Here is a 23,609-nt window from a genome sequence, read left to right as displayed (position 1 = left end):
CTTTCTGAGACCCAAGCGATGTCTGATTACATCAAGAGAATCTCAAGAGGGCGGTTATTCAGAAATCGACATCACCAGCCGGTGCCGGGTTCTTCTTTGTGCAGAAAAAAGATGGATCCTTACGGCCCTGTATCGACTATCGAGGTCTGAATAAGGTCACAGTCAAGAATCGATGCCCTCTTCTGCTAATCTTCGAACTCTTTGACAGGATCCGGGGAGCTAAGGTCTTCACAAAATTTGACCTGCGCGGCGCATGCAACCTTATCCGCATTCGAAAGGGCGATCGATGAGTGGAAGACTGCTTTCAACACTCGTGATGGACACTACAAGTATCTTGTCATGCCCTTCAGTCTGTGCAGTGCTCTTGTAGTATTCCAGGAGTTGTTGGTAAACGATATCTTTAGGGACCTGCTCTATGTGTGCGTGATAGTGCACCTGGACGATATTCGGATCTATTCTCCAGATTTGACCACTCACCGGAAGCATGTACGTTTAGTTTTACAGCGGTTGAGAGAGAATTGACTTTATGCCAAACTCGAGAAATGAATCTTTGACAAATCTACCGTACCGTTCCTTGGATATATAATCTCGAATGCCGGGTTGCAGATGGATCCTGAAATATTGAATGCAGTAATGGACTGGCCCCGCCAACAGGGTCTTCATGCTATACAGCGCTTCCTTGGATTTGCTAATTTCTATTGTCAGTTCATCCTGAATTTTTCATCTCTTACATCACCAATCTCCGCTCTTACTAAGAAAGGGGTAAATGCCAGAGTCTGGACTCCTGAGGTAGAGGCCGCCTTCATCCAATTGAAGAGATCCTTTGCTTTTGCGCCTATTCTGCATAATCCCAATGTCTCCCGCCAATTCTTTTTAGAAGTGGATGCCTCCTCCATAGGAGCCTGTGCTGTTTTACTACAGAAAGGTTTTAAGGGCAAGATGTTTACATGTGGATTTTCCTCCAACCTCTTCTTCCCTGCTGAGAGGAATTACTGTATAGGAAACAGAGAGCTTCTGGCCATAAAACTTGCCTTACAGGAGTTATCTATTGGAGGGGGCCCAGCATCCAGTGATAATCTTCACCGACCACAAGAACCTTACATATCTGCAGATGGCCCGGCGTCTAAACACTCGACAAGCCAGATGGGCACTCTTATTCTCCTGTTTTGATTTTGAGCTTCACTTTCGCCCGGCCGAGAAGAACATCAAGGTGGATTCTCTGTCTTGGTCACTTGACTTCTCCGACCAGCAGGAGGAGCCCCAGTACATTGTATATCCTGCTCGCTTGATCACAGTGGCTCCTGTCCTGATAAAAGACATACCTCCCGGGACGACATTTGTGCCATCTGCCAAGAGAAAATGTATTCTAGCTTGGGGGCACAACTCTAAACTGGCTGGTCACCCAGGGTTCCGCAAGACCACAGAACTTTTGTCTCGCCACTACTGGTGGCCCACACTGTCTAAGGATGTGCGTGATTGTGTCTGCCTGCACCGTCTGTGCTCATAATAAAGTCTCCAGGACCAAACCTCCCGGGCTGTTGTTACTACTTCCTGTTCCTGATGCCCCATGGCAACACATTACCATGGACTTTGTTATAGATTTCTTCTGCCAAATGTACAGCTATCTGGGTGGTCGTGGATCGGTTCTCCAAGATGGCGCACTTCCTTTGCCTGGACTGCCCTCGGCTGCTGAACTTGCTAAACTGTTCGTTAGACACATATTCCGCTTGCATCGTCCACCTTGGCATATTGTTTCCGATCGTGGAATCCAGTTTACCTCTAAGCTCTGAAGAGCTCTTTGCTGGCTGCTCAAAATTGAGCTGGACTTCTCTTCTGGTTATTATCCCCAGACCAACGGGCAAGTAGAGCTGGTCAATCAAATATTAGAGAACTATCTCCGGCATTTTGTTTCAGCTCAACATGACAACTGGGTACAATTGCTACATGTGGCTGAATTCTCCTATAACAACCACTCTAGTAAGTCTACTGGATCCTCTCCATTCTTTGTCATTTATAGACAACACCCTCATACTCCTCTTCCTGTTCCTACATCTTCTGGGGTACCAGGGGGGGATTCCTCTTTTAGGGATTTTTTGAAGATTTGGTGTGACACCAAAGACTGCATCAACAAAGCGGTGACCCGCATGAAAACGAATGCAGCCAAGAGAAGAAGAAAACCACCTCAGTTCTCATCTGAAGATAAGGTATGGCTCTCCTCTAAAAGCATCTGCTTAAGGGTTCCCAGTTTCAAGTTTGCTCCTAGGTTACTTGGACCCTTTGAAGTATTAAGGAGGATCAACGAAGTGACATATAAGTTACGTCTGCCTCTCTCTCTGCGTATTCCTAATGCCTTCCACATGTCCTTACTAAAACCAGTAGTTCTTAATCGCTTCTCGACGGCTCCTTCAACTCCGGTATCTGAAGATTCTGACGAGATATTTGAGGTCAAAGACATCCTGGACATCAAGAAGCGTGGCAAGAAGACCTACTTGTGGACTGGAAGGGCAAGAAAAAGTATGTGATCCCTTTGGAATGATATGGGTTTCTGCACAAATTGGTCATAAAATGTGATCTGATCTTCATCGAAGTCATAACAATAGATAATCACAGTCTGCTTAAACTAATAACACACAAAGAATTAAATGTTACCATGTTTTTATTGAACACATCATGTAAACATTCAAAGTGCAGGTGGAAAAAGTATGTGAACCCCTAGACTAATGACATCTCCAAGAGCTAATTAGAGTGAGGTGTCAGCCAACTGGAGTCCAATCAATGAGATGAGATTGGAGGTGTTGGTTACAGCTGCCCTGCCCTATAAAAAACACACACCAGTTCTTGGTTTGCTTTTCACAAGAAGCATTGCCTGATGTGAATGATGCCTCGCACAAAAGAGCTCTCAGAAGACCTACGATTAAGAATTGTTGACTTTCATAAAGCTGGAAAGGGTAATAAAAGTATCTCCAAAAGCCTTGCTGTTAATCAGTCCACGGTAAGACAAATTGTCTATAAATGGAGAAAGTTTAGCACTGCTGCTACTCTCCCTAGGAGTGGCCATCCTGTAAAGATGACTGCAAGAGCACAGCGCAGACTGCTCAATGAGGTGAAGAAGAATCCTAGAGTGTCAGCTAAAGACTTACAAAAGTCTCTGGCATATGCTAACCTCCCTTTTTGCGAATCTACGATATGTAAAACACTAAACAAGAATGGATTTCATGGGAGGATACCACAGAAGAAGCCACTGCTGTCCAAAAAAAAACATTGCTGCACGTTTACAGTTTGCACAAGAGCACCTGGATGTTCCACAGCAGTATTGGCAAAATATTCTGTGTGACAGATGAAACCAAAGTTGAGTTGTTTGGAAGAAACACACAACACTATGTGTGGAAAAAAAGAGGCACAGCACACCAACATCAAAACCTCATCCCAACTGTGAAGTATGGTGGTGGGGGCATCATGGTTTGGGGCTGCTTTGCTGCATCAGGGCCTGGACGGATTGCTATTATCGAAGGAAAAATTAATTCCCAAGTTTATCAAGACATTTTGCAGAAGAACTTAAGGCCATCTGTCCACCAGCTGAAGCTCAACAGAAGATGGGTGTTGTAACAGGACAACGACCCAAAGCATAGAAGTAAATCAACAACAGAATGGCTTAAACAGAAAAAAAAACACCTTCTGGAGTGGCCCAGTCAGAGTCCTGACCTCAACCCGATTGAGATGCTGTGGCATGACCTCAAGAAAGCGATTCTCACAAGACATCCCAAGAATATTGCTGAAGTGAAACAGTGTGTGTGTATGTATATATATATATATATATATATATATATATATATATATTATATAGGAAACGGATGGCATGGCAGCCTAGTCTGGTGTAGATCGTGACTAGACAAAGGAGTGAGGTTTTTTGCGGGGGAAAGGCCAATACAAAAATTTGCTGTGGGGCCCAGTCACTTCTAGCCACGCCCCTGAGCGCCATGTAAGCACAGTACATGAGTGACAGCATAGTGATCAGCCACAGAGTCTGATCGCTATGCTGTGGAGGTCGTGTGCCGTACAGCAGTTTACGACCACATATGAGGTGTTTCTGTAAACTACAGAATCCAGGCAATAAATATTGAGTTTTGTTTGGCTGTTAACCCTTGCTTTGTTACTGGGAAAAATGGATTAAAATGGAAAATTTGCCAAAAAATAGAAATTCTGAAATTTAATCTCCATTTGCCAATAACTCTCATGGAACACCTAAAGGGTTAATGACGTTTGTAAAATCTGTTTTGAATACCTTGAGGGGTGTAGTTTCTTAGATGGGGTCACTTTTATGGAGTTTGTTCTCTAGGGTTGCATCAGGGGGGCTTCAAATGGGACATGGTGTAAAAAAAAAACAGTCCAGAAAAATCTGCCTTCCAAAAACCGTATGGCATTCCTTTCCTTCTGCACCCTGCCGTGTGCCCGTACAGTAGTTTACAACCACATATGGGGTGTTTCTGTAAACTACAGAATCAGGGCCGTAAATATTGAGTTTGGTTTGGCTGTTAACCCTTGCTTTGTAACTGGAAAAAAATTATTAAAATGGAAAATCTGCCAAAAAAGTTACATTTTGAAATTGTATCACTATTTTCCATTAATTCTTGTGGAACACCTAAAGGGTTAATGACGTTTGTAAAATCAGTTTTGAATACCCTGAGGGGTGTAGTTTATAGAATGGGGTAATTTTTGGGTGGTTTCTATAATGTAAGCCTCGCAAAGTGACTTCAGACCTGAACTGGTCCCTAAACATTGGGTTTTTGAAAATTTCTGACAACTTTCAAGATTTGCTTCTAAACTTTTAAGCCTTGTAACATCCCCAAAAAATAAAATATCATTCCAAACATGAAGTAGACATATGGGGAATGTAAAGTAATAACTATATTTGGAGGTATTACTATGTATTATAGAAGTAGAGAAATTGAAACTTGGAAATTTGCAATTTTTTACAAATTTTTGGTAAATTTGGTATTTTTTTATATATAAAAATTTTTTTTTTTACTTCATTTTACCAGTGTCATGAAGTACAATATGTGACGAAAGAACAGTCACAGAATGGGCTAGATAAGTCAAAGCGTTTTAAAGTTATCACCACTTAAAGTGACACTGGTCAGATTTGCAAAAAATGGCCTGGTCCTTAAGGTGAAATAAGGCTGTGTCCCAAAGGGGTTAAAAAAAAGTGAAAAAAAAGTGAAAAAAAACAAACAAACACCAAAATATTAAGTATAAATGAAAAAAAGATTTACAAAAAAAATCTACACGTTAACAATAAACATGTTCATTTTCTGCAGATTTGTGTAGGAATTTTTTTTTTTTTTTCAAAAGTGAAAATTCGCTGAATATCGGTATAAATTATCGGCTATCGCCCAGAAAGTTCGCAGATTATAGGTATCGGCTCTAAAAAATCAATGTCGGTCGATCCCTAGTCGGGGAGGCAGGCAGTAAGTTCAGAAATAGCAAGATAGGTGTGATAGCTGGGGCTCCTGGACATACCTTGTTAAGCACAACTCCTATTGTACTCCAGAAAGGTTTAATCAGGGGATAGTCCCACCATAAGTTTAGGTAAGTTCCAGGGCCTGAGAGATATCTCCAGCAGCATGAGGGGATAAGGGGGTTCATGGCATGTAGAGCTGCCAGCGTTTTATGCCACCTACTGACTACCTTATAGGAGATCTCCTGCATCGTAATACACCTAGACGGACCACATGCATTCTTATATACTTTTCCGGTATCCTCCTCGGAGAGCTTAATGTTTAATTTACGTTCCCAGGCAGTAATATATGAGGATGCAGGACTGTCTGTGGGGCCCACTAGCATTTTATACAGTATATTGTAGAAATCAGGTTCGGGCAGGGGATCTCTGAGAAGCTAACTTTTCAATCCAGTAATGGTCCCTTTGTAGCATGTCTGCAATCGGTAAGCTCTTGTAGTTGAATAGAAGCTGAGAGGTAAGGTGGTCTATCTTAAAGCATGAACACTTAGATTGTTGAGTAGGTGGGTCCGGGAAAGTTCAGTCTTCCAAAATGTCACATAATCTATAACCGTTTAGTATTCTCTGCCTGCCAGTCCAAAGGGTGATAAATTAGTCATTCAGGCCAAAAGATCTCCTAAACCCAGTAGGGGAGAGTGGTGATTCCATAGTTTGGATGTGAGTTGGGAATGCGCACAAACAAGAAAGAGGAGCCTTTGTCAGAGTAGGGGTTTCGGTGGGAGGAAGTTTCCCTGACCTGACCCATATTAGAGCTTGGGTGAGTGAGTATCCCACTATTTCCTCCTCAATCCGAACATATAGTTCAAGTGGGGGGTTCTTATACCAGTCCAAAATCCTTGTCAGCTGAACCGATCTACAGTGGGATGCGAAAGTTTGGGCAACCTTGTTAATCGTCATGATTTTCCTGTATAAATCGTTGGTTGTTCCGATAAAAAATGTCAGTAAAATATATCATATAGGAGACACACACAGTGATATTTGAGAAGTTAAATGAAGTTTATTGGATTTACAGAAAGTGTGCTATAATTGTTTAAACAAAATTAGGCAGGTGCATAAATTTGGGCACTGTTGTCATTTTATTGATTTTAATTTTCTCTGAAGAGTAGCAACATGGGGGTCTCAAAACAATTCTCAAATGACCTGAAGACAAAGATTGTTCACCATCATGGTTTAGGGGAAGGATACAGAAAGCTGTCTCAGAGATTTCAGCTGTCTGTTTCCACAGTTAGGAACATATTGAGGAAATAGAAGACCACAGGCTCAGTTCAAGTTAAGGCTCGAAGTGGCAGACCAAGAAAAATCTCGAATAGACAGAAGCGACGAATGGTGAGAACAGTCAGCGTCAACCCACAGACCAGCACCAATGACCTACAACATCATCTTGCTGCAGATGGAGTCACTGTGCATCGGTCAACCATTCGGTGCACTTTACACAAGGAGATGCTGTATGCGAGAGTGATGCAGAGGAAGCCTTTTCTCCGCCCACAGCACAAAAAGTGCCGCTTGAGGTGGGCTAAAGCACATTTGGACAAGCCAGCTTCATTTTGGAATAAGGTGCTGTGGACTGATGAAACTAAAATTGAGTTATTTGGCCATAACAAGGGGCGTTATGCATGGAGGAAAAAGAACACAGCATTCCAAGAAAAACACCTGCTACCTACAGTAAAATATGGTGGTGGTTCCATCATGCTGAGGGGCTGTGTGGCCAGTGCAGGGACTGGGAATCTTGTCAAAGTTGAGGGACGCATGGATTCCACTCAGTATCAGCAGATTCTGGAGACCAATGTCCAGGAATCAGTGACAAAGCTGAAGCTGCGCCGGGGCTGGGTCTTTCAACAAGACAACGACCCTAAACACTGCTCAAAATCCACTAAGGCATTTATGCAGAGGAACAAGTACAATGTTCTGGAATGGCTATCTCAGTCCCCAGACCTGAATATAATTGAAAATCTGTGGTGTGACTTAAAAGAGCTGTCCATGCTCGGAAGCCATCAAACCTGAATGAACTAAAGATGTTTTGTTAAAAGGAATGGTCCAAAATACCTTCAACCAGAATCCAGACTCTCATTGGAACCTACAGGAAGCGTTTCGAGGCTGTAATTTCTGCAAAAGGAGGATCTACTAAATATTGATTTCATTTCTTTTTTGTGGTGCCTAAATTTATGCACCTGCCTAATTTTGTTTAAACAATTATAGCACACTTTCTGTAAATCCAGTAAACTTAATTTCACTTCTCAAATATCACTGTGTGTGTCTCCTATATGATATATTTAACTGACATTTTTTATCGTAACAACCAACGATTTATACAGGAAAATCATGACGATTAACAAGGTTGCCCAAACTTTCGCATCCCACTGTATATAGGCTTTCAATGTCAGAGAAATCAATTCCTCCCAGGTGTCTACGTTTATTTATGGTGCACATTCCATTTTCCCACGTGTACTTTAGGAAAGTTTTACGGATTTGAGCAAAAAAGGAATGGGGCAGGAATATGGTAAGGGTCTGAAATAAATATAGTAATTTCGGATTTATCATCATCTTTAGGAGATTGACCCGACCTAGCCATGAGATATATGGGATTTTCCAAGAAGCTAATATAATTTCTATTTGTCAAAGCAGTGTGACATAGTTTAGAGAGAAGTTATCAGGATTGGGGGACAGCTGTAGGCCCAAGTATTTTATAAAATTGGGTAAGGATACATCTGGGTTGGAAGTTATAATGAATAAGTCATCCGCATATGCCGCCATCATGTGACATTGTCCCCTGACCTTCACCCCCCTAATGTCTGGGTGTTGTTTCACGCTTTGTATAAGTGTCTCCATGGTGAGAACAAATAGAAGGGGCGAGAGCGGGCATCCCTGTCTTGTTCCGTTTGTGATCCGGAAGTTCAGGGATAGGGTGCCGTTTATGCTAATTTATGTGGTAGGGTGGGTATATAACGCAAAGATGGCAGTTATAAAGGTCTCTGGTAGGCCAAATTTCTCGAGAGCAATCCGCATGTATAGCCAATCTATTCTATCGAACGCTTTTTCAGCGTCAGTGGATAAAAGTGCGATGGGGACCTTTTTAGCCTTTGCGTATTGTATTAAGTGCTGTATCCGCAAGGTGTTATCTTTCCCTTCTCTACCCTTTAAAAATCTTACTTGTTCTAGGTTGATCAAGGAGGGGAGATGTATCAGCCTATTGGCAAGCATCTTAGCATACAATTTGACATCAACGTTGAGTAATTATATAGGTTGATAACTACTACATAATTTGGCATCCTTTCCCTCCTTGGGCAGAATGGAAATATGTGTTTCTAAAGACTGTACAGGGAAGTCTCTACGTCTAGCTGCTGAAGTAAAAGCTGTTAGTAGGTGTGGTAATAAAGTATCCGAGAATGTCTTGTAGTAGTTTACAGGAAGTCCATCTGGACCTGGACTTTTTCCAATAGGGGTCTCCTGTAAGGCCAGCTGGAGTTCCTGCATGGAGAAAGGGGCCGAAAGTTGAGTTTTCTGTTGGGTGGACAAGAAGGGTATCTGTAGAGAGTGTAGAAACTTCTTAATTCTCTCTTGTCTGTTGGCTGTGGTCTGGGGTGTGTCTTCAATGCTCTGGTTGTATAGGGAGGAGTAAAAGTTTTCAAATTGTGCGGCTATATTCTATGTTTCGGTGGTTAACCCTCCTGAGGGCAGTTGGCTCTCCTTTATATACATTTGGGCATTTTGCCATCAGTGCCATTAGTCTAGAGCCTCTATTACCATGTATGTATATTTTATGGCGAGCGTGCAAATACACTTTGGATGCTTTATGATTCAGTAGTTTTTCTCTATGTGTTGTGAGTTCAGCTAAAACTTATTGTGCTAGTGAATGGTTGTGTTTGTTCTCTAGATCAGTAATGATCTTCAGTACATCCTCAATTTTTTTGTCTTTGTTTCTGAACATGGGTCCCTAAGGCTATTAGTTCTCCCCGTATCACCGACTTGTGGGCCTCCCATATCACAGTGGGCAATACCTGAGGGGTAGTATTTTCAGAAAAGTAGTTTGTGAGGGTTTTTCCCTATGGGAGGCGGTTTTCAGAAGGGATTCATTCAAATGCCAAGAGAAAGACCGGGGCATGATCTGAGATCCCTATATTACCTATTGAAGATTTCACTAAAGCAGAGAGATGTGCGGTGGATAAGAATAGGTAATCTAACTTCTGATAGGATTTATGCACTTCAGAGAAAAAGGTGAAATCTTTAGCAGTAGGGTGAGCCATGCACCAAACATCTCCTAGCTGTAGAGAGGTCAATGACTGTCTCAATGACCTGAGTCTTTTCTGGGAGTTATGTGATTTCTCAGACGTGGAGTCCAGAGAGGGTTCCAGCAATATATTTAGGTCTCCTCCCACAATGCACATACCCTCCTGGAATATTTTAAGCTTTCGGAGGGTAGAAGTTAACCAGGGGACCTGGTCTGAATTTGGGGCGTAGAGGCCAACAATTGTAACTAAGGTATTTGCAATGGTGCCCTTCAGGAATAGAAATCTACCATCTGGGTTAGTCAAGCTGGACTGTAGTGTAAATAGTGTATATTTTTTTATAGCAACTGTTACACCCCTGGACCTGGACCCGCCATAGCAAGAGTGGAACCATTGTGAGAAATACTTCTGAGGCAAAGCAGGGGTCTTGAAATGAGTTTCTTGCAGGATAACCACTTCAGCATGGAGTGTGGGGTTTGAAAGACACAGGACCCTTTTTGCGGCGAGGTCAGTCCCTGCACACTCCATGTCAGCACAGTAACAGTAGCCATAGAAAACAAAGGTAAAACTCGTTAAGTCAAACACAATAGTTAAAAGTGATGTCTGGTAACATCTAGAGTAAATCCTATCTGGGATTCATATTATGGTGTAAGAGGCAGCGCACCCCTTCTATTAGAGCACTTTATAGTTTGTCATAATGGAATTATGATAGACTAGTGTCTTCAGTGGGTTCAATACCAATGAGTTGCCCCAGTGACAGATACTGATTCTGATACAAAGGTCCCTCCTTTGTTCGTGCCCCAGGTCGGGACAATATCTCCGCACCTGGGCACGTCAGTGGTGATTATTCATCCCTTGGCTATAGGAACCTGGATTCTAAGCAGAAAAACAAAAGGAAGAAACCAAAAAAAAAAAAACATAACATGTAATACTAGATATCAGGTGTTTTGTAGAAGAAAAACTATTCAGTCCTTTGTGGTAGTCAGATGTTTCCGAGGATGGCGGCTTTTAGCCATTTTCCAGGGTATCACTTCGGGCAATTTGGGAAGATCTACCAAGTCTGTGATCTGTAGCCAGGATGGGATCTCTGATTGCGCTAACCCAATGGCTTCACAAAAGGGGATCAGGTCTTCGGATGAATCTGGTAGATCCCTGTAAGGAAAATGATAGACCAAAGGGGAACAGCCACCTACATGAAATCCCTTTCGTACGGAGTGCATCAGTAACGGGTTTCAGTTGTCTGCGCTTGTTAAGTGTAACTGGAGAGAGATCTTGGAAGAAGGAAAGCCGAGACCCTTTATATGAAATTTCCTTTGTGTCTCTGGCTGCTTTTAATATCGTGTCCCTGTGTTGGGAGTTAAGGACTTTGCATATAATGTCCCTAGGAGGCTCTCCATCTTTAGGTTTAGCCCTCAGTGCTCTATGTGCACTTTCCAGGACCAAGTTTGCAACAACCTCAGGGTTCAACAATGGTCTCAAAATTGAGTATGTAATATCCATCACTGAAGAATCAGCTGGGGCTTCTGGTACACCTTTGATCCTCAGATTGTTCCGCCAACCTCTGTTATCTTGATCTTCAATGTAGGCTAACAGATTGTTCATACGTGCCTGGCATGTTTCAAAAGCATCTGTCATGGCATCCCCAAATGCTATTAGAGATGCTTGATTTTCTTCTAGTCTTTCTACCCTGCCTCCTATGTCTCTTACGTCTTGTTTTATATTAGAGAGGACAGCTAATACAGGCTGTAGAGCCGTCTCTATTATTCTCTGTAAGGCCTTTTGTGTAGTGACCAATTGGGCATCTTTGGCTGGAGGTCTTTTCTCTACAAACACATTCAGCATCAGACGATTCCATAAGATAAGAGGCAGAAGCCGATGCAGTTTGTTAGTGTCAGGGTTTATGGTGGGGAGACCGTTTGCGCAAAGATTTCTCCATATCATGCTGCATGCTGTTTTTGAGTAGTGGCGATCTCTGGTTTCCCAACCTTGACCATTTTTAAACACACTATAAATGTCTAGTATTGCATAAGAAAATGGGTACACCACTCTCTCACTGTGAAGTGAGGTTACATTTAGGGATCCTCCCAAATAGGCAAGGTAGAAAAAATGTATGTCTTGTGGGGTTTCAGAGGAGGCTGAGGCAGACTGTAGAAAACTGCAGTACTGAAAAATTGGAGTGAGACTCCCAAACAAGCATGCAAGACAGTCTGTGAGGACAGGTGTAGTGGTAGACCGACCAGAGTTCAGTCCGCAAAAACTTGGAGGTCTGTACACTTCTATCAGAAACAAGTGCTGCGTATCGCTGTCTGATGTGGCAGCAGAGGGGTTTTGAATTCCTAGTTGGGCTTCAGGCCAGTGAGAGCTAAGATGGCGCCCTTTCCTGCAATTAGTGCCACCCGGGCAGAAAATGGATGTGGCCCTGGCTCCTTCGTCAAGTCAATACACAGCGATGGGCCAAGTTGGGAAAGAAGGTACGGTATGAGAAAGGGCTCACCAGAGACCCGGAGGGCGTCACACCTCCGTCCAAAGCAATCGTCATTCCATTCCCAGGCTGCACTCTGATCCGACCGGCAGTATGCCGCGGCTGGCAATTGCGACGCGTGACAGTGCAGGCGGTCCAAACTGGTCTGGGAGGTTCTCCGGGATCTGTAGAAGGCGTAGTGAGGCAAATTATATAGAAAAATCCCTCTGGATTGGGGAAAAATTGCTAGGTACATTTTTTATCGCTGTATTCTACTTATTTTGGGATAAACATCATTTTGTTCAATTGTTGTTATTGCATATTTTGAACAGTTTTTACTCTACAGCTTTTCAGTTTCACTGCATCTGCGGACAGTTGCTTTCTTCTTCACAGTGAATCTGTGAGAGAGCTGCCTGATGGCTTGTTCTGTAGCTTTTATCTGTACTTTCCTGACCGCACATAAACACTCATTATAGCTAAATTCTTGTCATTTTGATAAAATGTATTTTGATTGAGTGTTTATAAGCTGTCAGAAGTTCAGAAATGATGGCTGCAGATCAATTCATCAGAGCATCCATCTGACAGATTTACTGTGAAGCAGAAAGCAATAAAGTTTAGTCCCAAATGAGTAGAATTCAATGAAAAAAGTGTCCCCAAAGGTGTCCATAGCTTTTAAATACAGGAGAGGGTAGCAAGAGTGTCACGGATGATGTTGCAGATAGCTGAAACCTATGGATAAACATCCGACTGGCTTGATCCCAAACTAAGGAGCATAAAAGTGACCCCTATACAACCCTAAGAGCTCACCCTGACTGCTAAGCACATACAAGGGTCTCAGAGGTAGACAATTGCATGCCTCGTACCTAGACTGTGTGACACCTGAAAACCCTATAATAGTGAGGGGACACGACCACCGGCTCCCTGCACTTAATACGGACGGAGTCAGGGTCACCTAGAATCAAGCCAGCAAGGAAACACAATACATGAAAGGACTTATCTGAACAAGCAGTAACAGAAGTCTCCAGCAGTGAACACTCTTCAATCCAGGAAGTAGTATAAACCGCAAAGTGAGGCAGTATGGGAGGGAATATAAAGGGAGGCAATTAGTGTAAATAGGTGACAGCTGGGAGAAGGAAAGAAGATGACAACGTGAAACCAAAACAAAGAACATCATGCAAGAGGTACAGAAGAACATCTGCCAGACCTTCTCAGAGAGCTAGCGGTGACAAAGAGGCTTGAATTGCTGAGGTCTTTTACTTACTCCCTTCTGTGCAATAGACACTGATTAAAATAAAGTAAAGCTAAAATAACTTACCAAAAAAGTGAATTGCAAGTTAATAAAGTCCTGTGATTATAGCCGCCTCTGCACACAAGCAGTATGGGTGAGGTAAAAGGGGCATGTGCAATGTAAACTTACAGACTTTTATAACCAGTAGTGCTGACCAGCCTTCATGTTCTCTTTATCTGTAACGTGGCCAACAATGATAAAAACTTTGTTAAAGAATTGGAAATGAGAGCAGTCATGGTTGAGCTTGAAAACTGTACTATAACTGTGGCTTCAAAAATGAAAACACTCCTAACGTTAATTTAATGAGGTAGCCACTTGGATGATTTTACAGTTGCTCCCAAGAAGTTCTCATATACAGTATACTAAGCACTTGGTTGCTTTTCCTTTACTCTCCAGTTCTACTTAGGTTTAGGTCAGGTGACTGTGACACACCACAACACTCCTTCTTTCTCAAGTACTACTGCAAGGAAAGTAAAATATCTGAAGGATTAGAAAAATCTCCATATCTGACATATAGTTTATACTACATAATTTTTGCAGTCTTTCTTGGTTGACCCTCAGGTCTCAGAACCCAAAATGGTCATCAATTGTTGGCAGGTTGGCTGTAAAAAGCATCTTATAGCAAAGTCAGGAACGTAGCTAAGAGTCTTTAATGGAATAACAGGCCGGAGACAGAACTATATACAGGTGACCAGTCAGGAATTAACATTATACCAGGGGGTGAATCACAGGAATCTCATTACAAACCTGAAGGAAAATGCAGAAGTGAAATCTTGAGGTCAGGATCAGGAATCATTAACAGAGTCAATGATACAGGAGCAAATAGCTAGTCAAGGATATCACCTTAATCTGCGAGGAAGCAGTTGAGGACAGAGGCAAAGGGCATCTGTCAGCAGATTTGTGCCTATAAAACTGGCTGACCAGTTGCATATGTGTTTGGCAGCTGGAGGCCTCTGTGTTGTCCCATGTTTATATGTGCCCGCATTGCTGAGAAAACTGATGTGGCTGGTTGTGCCTGGTTGTGTAGACTCTGCACTGGAACAGGGTGAGCTGAGTAACTGATACTATTTTACATTTTCTAATATTGTTCTTTGTTCTTTCATCTTAAAAAATATAAATCTGTGTGCCGATAGATAGCTGTTGTTTCTAAACTTCTTAATATGAGCACATTTTATGTGTTTTGACTTTTATTCGTTACTGTGTCTCTGCCTACAGGTTTAGTCTTTTCGCGGTAGATACTCATGGACGGCACTCAGCACAAAGTTTAGTCACACTTCGTACTGCCTGCTCTTTAGTGGATGATAGTAAAGCTGAAGGTAAGCATCATTTTATGTAAAAATGTTTTAGGAAGTTTCATTACCCCATGAAATTATACTGTTTTAATTGTATTAAATGCAACCTTTATTCAATAGAAAAGTATTTATCCACAAAGATGAAGTTCTATTGTATGAGCTTCGACTTTTTTTTCCCCAAAACTGTGGATTTCTTGTCCGTGGGCTGCATCTAGAGTTGCAAATCAACCAAATTCAAAAGAACTAGTGCAACACAATAATAGTCAAGAAGTCCGGAGTAGACGGTTATTATTTTGAAGGATGATACTCTTAGATCTTTGGCAGAATAGAGCTCAATATAAGGCTGTAGCCTAGAGATAAGTGACAAGCCTTGCATAAAGATGTCAAATGGTTCAAATCCCATGAGGATATTCTAGATTATTTTTTCAGTTATTTTTTCTCTCTCCTTATTTAACACATAATAAAAAGCTATAGCCTTACTATATTAAGAAGAGTGGTTTTCTGTACTTAGAAAGCTAATACATATTACAAGTCTCTTTCTAATCATATGTTGTGCCTGTTAATAAATCAGTAATATATACAGTTGCAAGAAAAAGTATGTGAACCCTTTGGAATGATATAGATTTCTGCACAAATTGGTCATAAAATGTCTTCTGATCTTCATCTAAGTCACAACAATAGACAATCACAGTCTGCTTAAACTAATAACACACAAAGAATTAAATGTTACCATGTTTTTATTGAACACACCATGTAAACATTCACAGGTGGAAAAAGTATGTGAACCCCTAGACTAATGATCAACTGTATCAGTTTGCTAAGCATAGAAAACCTATATTCTCAACATGGTAAATAGTACATGCTAGGACACAGATCTTCCCTCGGCATGCTGATGTCTAGCCCTGTTAATCTCGGCGAGGGGTGTGTGTGCAGAGCACAGGGGTATTAAAAGAGCAGTGCTGCAAGGATTCAGTCCCACTCCCTGGTGCTCCAACATGGTTATTTGCTTATGAATGAAATTGCAGATATTTCTGCAGCTGTTTAACATACAGACAAAAGAAAGGGACGGTAATATTTTAATCAGCATGTTCAACCCTTCCAGGCAGTATGCCTGGTTTAAAAGGGTTGATAACGCTGACAGAGGCTCTTTAAAGAACGTAAAAAATATTTGTAAAAGGCATGGAAAAGTATCAAAGGGAATTTGTCACCTGTATTTTTTCCAGTTTTTTTTTCAGAGACATGGTGGATTCACAAAGTTTTCAGACCCTTTCGCTTTTTTCACATATTGTTATGTTGCAGCCTTTTGCTGAAAAAGTTAAACTTTTTTCTCATCATTCTGCACTCAATAGCCCATATTCTAAATCTTTGCTAATTTATTAAAAAGGAAAAGCTGAAATATTGCATTCATCTAAGTAGTCAGACCTTTTACTCAGTATTGAGTTGAAGCATCTTTGGCAGAGATTAAATCCTCTAGTCTTCTTTGGTATGATGCAGATGAAGCTCTTGTGAGGTTGGATGGGGACTGTCAGCAGACAGCCATTTTCAGGTCTCTCCAGAGATGTTTAATTTGATTCAAGTTGTGGCTCAGGCTGGGCCACTCAAGGACATTCACAGAGTTGTCCTAAGCTACTCTTGTGTTGCCTTGGCTGTGTGTCTAGGGTCATTGTCTTTTTGGAAGATAAACCTTCGGCTTAGTGTGATGTTTCCATTAAGAATGTTTCTGTACTTTGCTCCATTCAGCCTTACCTCAATTCTGACCAGTCTCCTTGTCCAAGCCACTAAAATACATCCCCACAGCATGATTCTGCCACCACCATGCTTCAATGTAAAGATAGTATTGAGCAGTGCCTGGTTTCCACTAAACATGAAGCTTAGTATTGAGGTCAAAAAGTTCAATCTTGGTTATATCAGACCAGAGAATCTTGTTTCTATCAGTCTGAGAGTCCATTAGGTGCTTTATTGCAAATTTTCATGTGTCTTTTACAGAGGAGAGGCTTCTTTCTGGCCACTGCCAGATTGGTGGAGTGCTGCAGTGATGGCTGACCTTATGGAAGTTTCTTCCATCAGCTCACAGGATCTTTGGAGCTCATAGTGAATATTGGGTTTATGGTTCCCTTTCTTACCAAGGTCCCTTTTGCCCGATTACTTAGTTTAGTGGGGCGACCAACTCTAGAAAGAGTCCTAGTTGTTCCAAACCTCTATTTAAGAGTTATGCAGGCCACTGTGTTCTTGAGAACTTACAGTGCAACAGAGTTTTTTGACCCTTCTCCAGATCTGTACATCCACACAATCCTGTCTCTGATCTCTCCAGGCAGTTCTTTCCTCCTCATGGCTTGATTATTACTCTGATATGCATTGTCCGCTGTGAGACCTTATATAGACAGGGGTGTGTCTTTTCAAATGTCCAATTAACTGAATTTGCCACAGGTGGATTCCAATCAAAGTTTAGAAACATTTCAATGATTATCAGAAGAAATGGGAGGGCCCAGAGCTAAATTTTAAGTATGATGGCAAAGGGTCTGAATACTTATGTCCGTGCAAAACTTTAGTTTTTCCTTCTTTTTTTTTTAATTGCAAAGATTTCTAAAATTCCGTTTTTATTATTGGATATTGAGTGCAGATTGATGGGGAAAAATCAGATTTTTTTAATTTATTTTTTTAACATAAGTGTCTATAGTCTTTCAGAATGCATGTTATCCTTTTATTTACATCTGTTTTAATTTTATTTCTTTATTTTATTCTATTTCCTTGCTGTTTTCAAAATTTAGAGATATGCTTTGTAGAAGTTACGATAGGCCTTAGGCGCAATAGACTAGAGGGGACTCTAGCCATACTCCCTGAGGAGTAGATAAGATGTGACCATCACCTGTTGTGAATGTGTGTATATGTATATGAGTTCATGCTGACATTATATTATGAAAGTAGGGCATTTAAGTAGAAGCATGCAATAGTGATTTCTTCATCTCAATTTATTGAAACAAAAACCCCAAACAGTGGTGGGTATACCCCACAAAAAATGTCAATGTTTCAATAACTTGTCATGTGGCCTTGAGCGTCAATTACAGCTTGACAACGACGTTGCATGCTGTTCACAAGTCGTCTTATTGTCTGCTGAGGCATGGCATCCCACTCTTCTTGAAGTGCGGCCCTCAGGACATTGAGGTTCTGAGGTACAGATTTACGAGCCTCTACACAGCGACTCAGCTGATCCCGTAGGTTTTCAATGGGATTCAGGGCCAGAGAAAGTACAGGTCACTCCATTTGAGATACCCCAGTTTCCAGCAGCTATCCCCTAATGATGCAACCTCAATGAAGATGAAATTAGGCCAGTGTTGTTCATGATGTTAATGATGTTATTCAAATAGCATGAACTTGTCACTGTACCATTCACAAAGTGTAGGGCAGTTCTGTATTGACTAGACACCACACCTGCCCACACTGTAACACCACCACCAACAAAGGCTCATCTGGTGACAACAGTGCCTGATGCATAGAGCTCTCCTTGATGTCTCCAGCATCATTTCTGATCAGCCTGACTGACCTTCATCAGCGAACAGCACTGAGGCCCCCGGTCCCTCGTCCAGTGTAGATGCTCCCTGACCCATGCAAGACGATGACGCCTGTGCCTGGAGGTGTGGTCTAGCACGGAGACCGCACAGATGTAAATGGTTTTGAATAGTCTGACTCGACACTTGGGTGCCTCTCCCCTCCCTTAAATGTGCCTGGCGTTGTATGGCATTCATCATCTGGTTCCACAGGGCATTGTTCACAATGAAGCGGTCATCAGTGTGGGATGTGGCCAAAAGACGTCCACTTCTATGCCTTTCTGTGTCCCTTCCAGTCTCACTGTATCTCTGTTGCAACCTGCTGATGACACTCTAAGCTCAGTAGCCACTTCTGTCTGAGAACATTCTGCTTGAAGCCTCACAATGGCGATGTACTGTTGATCAGATGTCGTCTTGGTCTCATGATGTCAAAATGTGAACAGTATGATGAGGAGGACTGTTTAAAGGCTATTTATACCTTTGGGGGGTAATTTTTTTATTATTGCATTGTACTTATTTTGAGCAAAAAATATATTTTTTTCAATTGGTCTTTCTTAAAAATATGGAAAGCTTTATATGTGTACCTAGCTGAGATACCAATTAAAAATGTGATTTTTAGCCGAAAATAAGTAAAATGCAATCATAAACAAATTGCCTCCAAAAACAGCAAATTGTGCAAAAAGTACTGAAACACTGAATAGTTGGACATGTGCGTTCAAAAGTTTATATATATATATATATATATATATATATATATATATTAGATACAGATTAGACATAGATACGTAGATAGTTCGGTAGATCCATAAATATATCTATATATATATATTATCTATAAAAAAATATTATTTATATGTACATTTTTTGGCAAATAATAGCAAAGCACGGGGTGAAAATTTCCACTCAAAACATAGTCTATGACGTTCCCCGAGTCACAGGGGGCGGCTGTGCAAAATTTTGTGATTGTAAATGCGAAGGTGTGGATTCCTTTAGCGGACATACAGTACAGACCAAAAGTTTGGACACACCTTCTCATTCAAAGAGTTTTCTTTATTTTCATGACTATGAAAATTGTAGATTCACACTGAAGGCATCAAAACTATGAATGTACACATGTGGAATTATATACATAAAATACAAGTGTCAAATAACTGAAAATATGTCATACTCTAGGTTCTTCAAAGTAGCCACCTTTTGCTTTGATTACTGCTTTGCACACTCTTGGCATTCTCTTGATGAGCTTCAAGAGGTAGTCCCCTGAAATGGTTTTCACTTCACAGGTGTGCCCTGTCAGGTTTAATAAGTGGGATTTCTTGCCTTATAAATGGGGTTGGGACCATCAGTTGCGTTGAGGAGAAGTCAGGTGGATACACAGCTGATAGTCCTACTGAATAGACTGTTAGAATTTGTATTATGGCACGAAAAAAGCAGCTAAGTAAAGAAAAACGAGTGGCCATCATTACTTTAAGAAATAAAGGTCAGTCATTCAGCCGAAAAATTTGGAAAACTTTGAAAGTAAGGGCTTTTTGACCATGAAGGAGAGTGATGGGGTGCTGCGCCAGATGACCTGGCCTCCACAGTCACCGGACCTGAACCCAATCGAGATGGTTTTGGGTGAGCTGGACCGCAGAGTGAAGGCAAAAGGGCCAACAAGTGCTAAGCATCTCTGGGAACTCCTTCAAGACTGTTGGAAGACCATTTCAGGGGACTACCTCTTGAAGCTCATCAAAAGAATGCCAAGAGTGTGCAAAGCAGTAATCAAAGCAAAAGGTGGCTACTTTGAAGAACCTAGAATATGACATATTTTCAGTTGTTTCACACTTGTTTGTTATGTATATAATTCCACATGTGTTAATTCATAGTTTTGATGCCTTCATAGTCATGAAAATAAAGAAAACTCTTTGAATGAGAAGGTGTGTCCAAACTTTTAGTCTGTACTGTACATACATACACTCAGCTTTATATATTAGATATAAAATTTACATAAAAATGTGATTTAAATAATGTATCTTTTTTAATGTAACATTCCTTTTAAATATGCAATTGCAGCAAACTTTGAAAATAAAGCTGAAGCATACTTCTATTTAATGTGTTATGAGTGTCAATTTAGAGATCGCAACATCTGTATGTAGGTGATATCTAACATTGTAATTTTGCCTGTGATGATAATGAGATGACTGCTGAAAAGTAACCTGTACAATTAGAAGTGGCACCAATTACTAGACATAGTGATCAGTGCAAAAACTGCAGAATTTGGGATTTAAATTAATTAGTTTATATGTTACATTTCTGAGTTTAAACAATGAACATACACATACAAACATAGTAATCACATGATTCTCCTTTATTCATTAGCACTGATAATAATGATTGCTCATATGTTTGTGATATAATCACTAACACCCATATATGTAACATTTCTTATTTGATTGTTTGACTACTTTACATCATATAAGATCGCATATTTGCAATATGGTTTGCATTAACCTTGTGTAAAATTTATTACGTAAATTTAGAAAATTAATATAATTCACTTTAAAGAAAAAAAATATATAGATAGTGATTTGGAAGATTACAAATATCAGCAAAAATATTTTAAAGTAAAAACGTGAGTTCAAAAATAGGACACTTTTTGATCATGCATTCTTTTTAAAATAAAAAAAAGTTATATTCATCATTCCGAATCCCTTCCAGCACCATTCTACCAATCCTCCCCACCACTGCAGCCATGATGTCATGTTTTTGACTCCAGTCCAGTGATGATCTACCAAGCATGACCACTCCAGCCTTAGCAATATATTGCATGAGGCCGGTGTTTGGCTGCAGTCATCACATATGGGCACTTTACCACTGTAATCATGAAACAATGTTCATGGGGAGGATAGGAGCAGTGGCGCTGGAGCCAAGGGAGTTCACAGTGGTGAGTATAACTTTTTTTTGTACTATTGCCATATATTTATTTTTTACTCGGACAACTACTTAACGTTGTATTCTAACTGAATCAGCAAACAGGGCAGGGACAAAAAGTGGCAAAAAGTAGCTGTGTAGCGTTTGGACAGGAAAATGTACCTGGCTGCTGAATCAACCCCTTCCTGACATATGACGTAATTGGAAGTGACTTACCGCAATTTGACGTACTCATGCTGATCAGGCAGGCACCAGAGAGGTGCGCTCCCAATAATTGCAGGGGCCCGGCAGTCACAGACAGCCGGGCCGCTGGTGTGTGGATTAACCCTTTCTATGCCACGATCAGCGCTGACCATGGCAAAGAAGATGTTTGTGTTCAGTCAAAATTTCCATCGGGTCCCTGTGCTGCGGTAAATAAAAAAAATAAAAAGTTGACATATTAGGTATTGTCTTGTTCGCAACAACCAGCTCTATAAAAATGTCACATGACCTACTCCCTCAGGTGAACACTATGAAAAAAATAAAATGAAAAATGTGCCAAAAAAGCCATTCTTTGTCACCTTACATCACAAAAAGTGTAATACCAAGTTATCAAAAAGTCATATGTACCCAAAATAGTACCAATCAAACTTTCACCTCATCCTGCAAAAAATGAATTGCCCAAAAAATAAAACAATATAGCTTTCAGAAAAAGGAGATACTAAAACATCATTTTTGGTTTCAAAAATACTTTTATTGTGTAAAACTTAAAAAAAAATAAAAATGTATACATATTAGTCATTGCCACGTCCATAACGACCTGCTCTATAAAAATATCACATGACCTACCCCCACAGGTGAATGCTAAAATAAAAACTGTGCCAAAACAACAAATTTTTGGCCACCTTGCCCCATAAAGAGTAATATTGAATGATCAAAAAAATCATATGTTACCCAACAATGGTACCAATAAATACATAAACTTTTCTACAAGAAACGAGCCCCTGCACAAGACAATCAGTAGAAAAAAAAAATGGCTTTCAGAAAATGGAGACACAGAAACATAATTTCTTTAAAAAAATGCTTTATTATGTAAAACTGAAACAAAACCAAAAAACTAAAACAAAAAAGTAGACATATTTGATTTTGACACATCTGTAACAACCTGTTCTATAAAAATAGCACATGATCTAACCTGCCAGGTAAACATTGTAAAAAACTAAAAAATTAAAACTGTGCCAGAACATAAATTTTTTTGTTACCTTGCCTCACAAAAAGCATAATATTGAGCAATAAAAAATCATATGTACCCCAAAATATTACCAATAAAACTGTTACCTTATCCAGCGGTTTCCAAAATGGGGTCACTTTCTGGGAGTTTCTGCTGTAGGGGTGCATCAGGGGGGCTTCAAATGGGACATGTTGTCTATAAACCAATCCAGCTAAATTTGCCTTCCAAAAACCATATGGCGCGCCTTTTCTTATGCATCCTGCTGTGCGCCCCTACAACAGTTTACTACCACATGTGGGGTGTTTCTGTAAACTACAGAATCAGGGTAATAGATTGTAACAGAAGCACTCTGTTTGTCTGTTGGAATATTGTGGATTTTGGGGTACTTTTTAATGCGTTGTAAAAAAAATGTGGTTTTACTGTCTCAAGATGATTAGGTTACCTACAGTGTCTAACCTAACTATCTCCCAGTCAGGGGGCAGACATTGTGTGGGACTGTCCTGGATTGTGTGATTCTTTCCATCGGTCTGTGTGGTTGTCACGCAGTTCTCAATCAGGTCCACGGGGGAGGGCCTCTTCCATGGAGACTTGTATATCACTACTAGCTCTTGTAAGAGCTGCACAGCTACTGGAAATCGCAACTCGGCTTGGAAGTCTCGGGAGCAGCTCTACAGCTCCACGCTGACCAGGGGAGAGGGACGTCGCCAACGGTTGATACCGTTACATAGATATTGAGTTTTGTTTGACTGTTTACCCTTGATGTGTTACCGATAAAAAAAAAATGGCCAAAAAAGTGAAATTATGAAATTTTATCCCCATTTTCCTTTAATTCTTGTGGCATACCTAAAGGGTTAACAAAGTCTGAAAATTAGGTCTGAATAACTTGAGGGGAGTAGGTTCTAAAATGGGGTCATTTATGGTTGGTTTCTACTGTGTAAACCACATAAACTACATAACTGAACTGGTCCTTAAAAAAGTGAGTTTTGGAGAATTGCTTGTAAAATTCTAAGCCTTCTAAAGTCCTAAAAAATAAAATGACTTTTTCAAAATGATGCCAGCATAAAGTAAGACATATGGGGAATGTTAAGTAATAAATATTTTATGAGGTATCACTTTTTGTTTTAAAAGCAGAGAAATAAAAAAAAAAAATTGTAAATTATATATATTG

The 23,609-nt window shown here is 40.6% G+C and overlaps 1 protein-coding gene across 1 annotated transcript in view; it reads left to right on the top strand.

Annotated features, from left to right (window-relative positions):
• Positions 1–23,609, top strand: part of ASTN2 (astrotactin 2) — a 945,680-nt gene that overhangs the window by 878,076 nt on the left and 43,995 nt on the right. The window contains exon 20 of the mRNA XM_040442406.1: positions 14,703–14,803. Within this exon, the coding sequence (XP_040298340.1) occupies positions 14,703–14,803 (101 nt within the window). The remainder of the gene's footprint in view (positions 1–14,702; positions 14,804–23,609) is intronic.

This window comes from Bufo bufo, chromosome 8 (assembly GCF_905171765.1).
Source record: "Bufo bufo chromosome 8, aBufBuf1.1, whole genome shotgun sequence".
Classification (NCBI taxonomy): domain Eukaryota; kingdom Metazoa; phylum Chordata; class Amphibia; order Anura; family Bufonidae; genus Bufo; species Bufo bufo.
Note: the sequence above shows the minus strand (reverse complement) of the source record. Positions and strands in the feature narration are given on the sequence as shown.